Source organism: Loxodonta africana, chromosome 3 (genome assembly GCF_030014295.1).
Source record: "Loxodonta africana isolate mLoxAfr1 chromosome 3, mLoxAfr1.hap2, whole genome shotgun sequence".
Taxonomy (NCBI): Eukaryota; Metazoa; Chordata; class Mammalia; order Proboscidea; family Elephantidae; genus Loxodonta; species Loxodonta africana.
In genome coordinates this window covers 15,735,034-15,740,612 of record NC_087344.1, presented here as the reverse complement: position 1 = coordinate 15,740,612, position 5,579 = coordinate 15,735,034, and the positions used below count along the sequence as shown (strand labels likewise).

The following is a 5,579-nucleotide window of genomic DNA, read 5'->3' as shown; positions in this document are numbered from 1 at the left end:
GGAAATCCTATGAGGCAGTTCTACTCTGTCGTATGGGTTGCTATGAGTTGGAATCAACTCAACACCAAAGAGTTGGGTTATGTGGTGCAAACAATAAACCAAAAGGTTGGAGGTTCAAATTCAGAGATGCTTCAAAAGAAAGGGCTGGTGATCTACCTCCAAAAAATCGGCCTTTGGAAACTCTGTGGAGCACAGTTCTACCCTGACAAACATGGGATGGCCATGAGTTTGAATCAGCTCAACAGGTTTTTTTTTTTTTTTTTTTTTCGAACCAGGTGTGATGCTATATCAAGAGACTATTAGAATTGAATCCTAGATGTAAAAATACTGTGCAGCTTTGATGGTTCCTAAAAAATGAAACAGCACATGTTTCCTTTTTTGTACAATAATGCTAGAAAAATATATGATATACGGAAGCTGCTCAAAAAAAATATTCGGTGAAGGAAGGAAATAAGTAGAGGAAACTGAGGGAAAGAATTATTTCAATATTACTAGAATTTAAAGCATAAAAAAATTTCATTCAATGTGTCTGCTTCACTTTGCTTCAGACCCACCAACAACATGAAATCAGCAAACCACACAGCTGTCTCAGGATTCCTCATTATGGGCCTCTCTGAGGATCCGGAAGTGCAGCCCTTACTCTTTGGGCTCTTCCTGTCCATGTACCTGGTCACTGTGCTTGGGAATCTGCTCATCATCCTGGCTGTCATCTCTGACTCCCACCTCCATACTCCCATGTACTTCTTCCTCTCCAACTTGTCCTTTGTCGACATCTCTTTCACCTCCACCACAGTCCCCAAGATGCTGGTGAACATCCAGACAGAGAACAGAGCCATCAGTTACACAGGCTGCCTTACTCAGGTCTATTTTTTCTTGGTTTTTTTATGTATGGACAATTTACTCCTGACTGTGATGGCCTATGACCGGTTTGTGGCCATCTGCCACCCTCTGTATTACACGGTCATCATGAACCCCCGTCTCTGTGGCCTGTTGATTCTACTCTCCTTCTTCATTAGCATCATGAACGCCCTGCTCCAAAGTCTGATGGTGTTGCATCTGTCCTTCTGCACAGACCTGGAAATCCCTCACTTCTTTTGTGAACTTGCTCAGATCCTCAAGCTGCCCTGTTCTGATACCCTCATCAATAACATCCTCGTGTACTTAGTGACTAGCCTCCTGGGTGTGGGGTCTCTCTCTGGGATCATTTTCTCTTACATTCGAATCTTCTCCTCCATCCTAAGAATCCCATCGACTGGTGGCAGGTATAAAGCTTTTTCCACCTGTGGGTCTCACCTGTCTGTTGTTTCCTTGTTCTACGGGACCAGTGTTGGGGTCTACCTTAGCTCTGCAGCTACTCTGTCCTCTAGGAGGAGAGCAGTGGCCTCAGTCATGTACACCGTGGTCACTCCCATGATGAACCCTTTTATCTACAGCTTGAGGAATAGGGACATGAAAGGGGCCGTCAGAAAACTTATCTCTGCAACACCTTCCTGTTTTTGACTGTGTCATTTGCCTTGGATGTGGGGTTCTAGAACAAGTGTCAAAAGAAATGAAATACTGCGTATGCCAGAGACCCTGATGCTTCTATAATTCAGTTTTTCCAGCAAAGTAGTTAATTCAAGGGCTGTCAAGGCAAATAGCTTTGTGTTGAATCCTGCTTTTTTATGTCTTACTAAAACCAAAACCAAGCCTGTTCCTACAAAGTTGATTCCGACTCATGGCAACTCCATGTGTTACAGAAAAAAACTGTTCCATAGGGTTTTCTTGGCTGTAAGCTTTATGGAAGAGGATCACCTGGAATTTCTTCCATGTTGCTGCTAGGTGGTTTTGAACTGCCAATGTTTAGGTTAGTAGTTGAGCACAAATTGTTTGCACTGCCCATGTATCGAGTAACAACTCTCTGAGTTCTGTTTCCACCTCTATAAAAAGAACAGAGTCATAGTGCATCCTTACTGGTGATATTAGGAATGTTAACTGAGATAGTTCAATATATTATATAGTAAAACCTGTGAGAGCTGGAACCTGTTGAAGGTGGAAACCTGTAAAAGAGGGAAAACCCAAGTGTTTTCCATAAGGAGAGAGCAATAGAGAAGTGGTAATCAACACCCTGTCAAAGGTGGAAAACTCGTGAGGCCCAAAAAAACAAGGCAACCCTGTCAAGATCAAGCTCTTATAGGTTTCACTGTACATATGCAGCAATTTGTCCGTATTAAAGACTTGTAAAATTAAACAGGGAGAGAGGAGAGAGGGCGGAGCTCTCTATACTTTCTCCTCAATTTTTCTGTAAACCTAAAACTACTCTAAAAATAGTTTCTTTTAATGAATTTTTAAAAATAAATGAGTAATTCTCAGCTGTGCAATCCTCAGGTTAGTGAGCCTTCTTCAGTAGACACTCAGTTGCTTCCACTTTAACGTATTGATTAAATCAACCCTCACTTCACCCTCTCCTCTTTGAGTTATGCTCATTTTCCTCTTTGTCCTCATTTCTGTTAGAATCTATACAGGGAAATGTATTTGAATGAAGCCATTTGGGATTTCTTATTAACCCACGCAGCCCTATTGCTGTTGAGTCATTTCTGATTTATAGTGATCCTGTAGGACAGAGCAGAACTGCCCCATAGGGTTTCCAAGGAGCAGCTGGTGGCTTTGAACTGCTGACCTTTTGGTCAGCAGCCATGACTCTTAACCACTGCACTGCGAGGAGTCCTATTAACCTGCAACATTTATACATAGTGCACTTCTTACTATCCAAATATATGTAGCTTCTCTTTTCATCCTTTTGTTAGTGATTTCTAGCAGAGTTGCCTTGTGGTCAGAGAACATAGTTTGTATCATTTTAATTCTTTGAAATTTATTGAGACTTGTCTTATGCTGTATATGTAGTCAAAGATAGTAAATGTTCTGTTTCTGCTGGAAAATAAAAGTGTATCCTATGATTATGGGGTGCATCATTCTATATATCTCCAATAGGTCAAGTTTGTTTGCTGTTCTCGTTATCTGCCATCATATAAGCCACGGAGACATGGCACCCCTTGCACAAGAGAAGAAACCACCCCCCATCCCTACGATGGGTTACAGATGGGACCCTTGGATCCATACTGTTTTCACTGGATGATTTTCTGCAAGTTTGTTAATCATCTTCAAATCTTGTTTCTTTTTACTGATTTTTGATCTGCTGATTGTATCTACTGTGGAGCACTATGTGTTAAAAGCACTTAAATGATTTTGAATCCGTCTGTGGAAACCCTGGTGGTATAGTGGTTGAGTTTGGCTCCTAACCAAAAGGACATTAGTTCAAATCCACCAAGCATGCCTTGGAAACCCTGTGGGGCAGTTCTACTCTGACCTAGAAGGTCACTATGAGTTGGAATTGGGCTTGGTTTTTTTTTTTTTTTAATCTTTATTTCTCCTTGTGGTTCAATTAACGTACCATTAAATCAAACCAAACTAGTTTTCACTAAGTCAATTCTGACTCATAGCGACCCTCTAGTACAGAGTAGAACTGCCCCATAGGGTTTCCAAGGAGCAGCTGGTGGATTCAAACTGCACCAGTAGCACTTAAACACCACACCACCAGGGCCCCAATGTGCCATTAAGTGAGTGAAAATTCAAAATTGTTACATCTTCCCAGTGCGTTGAATCTTTTATCTTAATGAGGTTACCTTTTTTATCTCTGGGTATGTTCTTGCATTAAAGTCTACTTCATCTGATATTACCAGAAAACAACAAACAAACCCATTGCATTCAGGTGGATTCCTCATAGCGACTCTAGAGGACACAGTAGAACTTCCCCATAGCTTCCAAGGAGCGCCTGGTGGATCTGAACCGCCGATGTTTTGGTTAGTAGTCATAGGTCTTAACCACTGCGCCCCCAGGGTTTCCCATCTGATAGTAGCATACTGTAATTAGACAAGCTTTTCTGGGCCCTCCAGGTGATGGAAAATATGGCAGTAATCCATGCAGTGGCTAGACGGCTCCCAAAATAACCATTTGCCTTCAAGTCAACGCTGACTCATGGTGACCCCATATGTGTCAGAGTAGAACTGTGCTCCATAGTGTTTTCAGTGGCTGAATTTTCCAGAAGTAGATTGCCAGAACTTTCTTCCCAGGTGCCTCTGGATGGACTCTAACCTTTAACCTTTCAATTAGCAGTCAAGCTCATTAAGTATTTACACCTCTCAGGGACTCAGGTTAGTCCCCGGTTCTCCTCTATTCTGAAGACACATTGCGTTGTGGGCCCAGCCCAAAATAGGGAGTCCCTGACTCTGACTCTGACTTTAAACCTGTGGATTCCTAAAACCCCTCAGCTGCCTCTCCTAGGCCACCTCAAGGGTAAAACCAACCACTCTGATGTCTGGCTCACCTCTCTGAATCCCCATCCTGGTCTCATTGCAGTAATTTCTTACTATCATTGAGCTTTTTTAGTGCTTTTCAGTTCCATTTTTTCTGATACAGAAATCTTAAATGAAAAGCAACTGTTTGTTCTTATCATATTCTTTCTTGATTTAAAAGTTTATTCAAACATCGCATTTCTTAGTGGGGTCCTTGATATTTTGTGATGTTTATGGAAATGCCGATTACTATATCTTACCTCAAGTAATAGAATTTTGGACCCCAAGATCTTTGCACCCTAGGGTTACTCCCATGGTTATGTTATGTTACACGGTAAGAGGGACTTTGCAGATGCAGCAGTATTGTTGTTACTCTGTGCCATCAAGTCCATTCTGACACATGGTGAACCTATATGGCAGACTAGAACTGTTCCATAGGGTTTCCTAGGCTGTAATCTTTACAGGTGCAGACCACCAGATCTTTTCTCCCGTGGAGCTGCTGGTAGGTTCAAATCGCCTTTTGTTTAGCAGTCGAGTGCTTAACCATTGCACCACCAAGGATCCTTTGGCAACACTATTACAATAGCCAAAAGGGAAAACAACCCAAATGTCCATCAACAGATGAATGCATAAACAAATTATGGCCTATACATACAATGAAATATTATTCAACCATCAAAAGAAATAAAGTTCTGATACTGAAGCCTAGATACAACGTGGATGAACTTCAAAAATACAATGCTAAGTGAATGCAGCCAGACACAAAACATGACATACTGTATGATTCCATATATATGAAATATCCAGAGCAGATAAATCCATAGAAACAGAATACAGATTGGTGGTTAGCAGAAGCAAGGGAAAGGGGAATGGACAGTTATTGCTTAACGAGTACAAGGCTTTCTGTTGTTGTTGTTAGGTGCCCTCGAGTCAGTTCCGACTCACAGCAAACCTATGTGTAACAGAACAAAACACTGCCCAATTCTGTGCCATCCTCAAAATTGTTGCTAAGTTTGAGCCCGTTGTTGAACAATAGGTATAATAAAGACTCTGTCAGTTTGTTGTATTGTGGTGGCTTGTGTGTTGCTATCATGCTGAAAGTTATGCCACCAGTATTTCAAATACCAGCAGGGCTTCTCCCAGAGTAAGACAAACTAGGAAGAAAGGCCTGGTGATCTACTTCTGAAAAGTAGCCAATAAAAATCCTATGGATTACAGCACAATATTGTCCAATATAGAGCTGAAAGA

General features: G+C 41.5%; 1 protein-coding gene across 1 annotated transcript; it reads left to right on the top strand.

Annotated features, from left to right (window-relative positions):
• The first annotated feature begins 450 nt into the window (after positions 1–450).
• LOC100667318 (olfactory receptor 7G3-like) lies at positions 451–1,500 on the top strand. Its single transcript, XM_064279846.1, has one exon. It carries the CDS (start codon positions 562–564, stop codon positions 1,498–1,500), a length of 939 nt encoding a protein of 312 aa, XP_064135916.1. The 5' UTR covers positions 451–561.
• The last annotated feature ends 4,079 nt before the right edge of the window (positions 1,501–5,579 follow it).

Coding starts and splice junctions, on each gene's coding strand:
- LOC100667318 (XM_064279846.1), top strand. CDS start 562: ATGAAATCAGCAAACCACACAGCTGTCTCAGGATTCCTCATTATGGGC.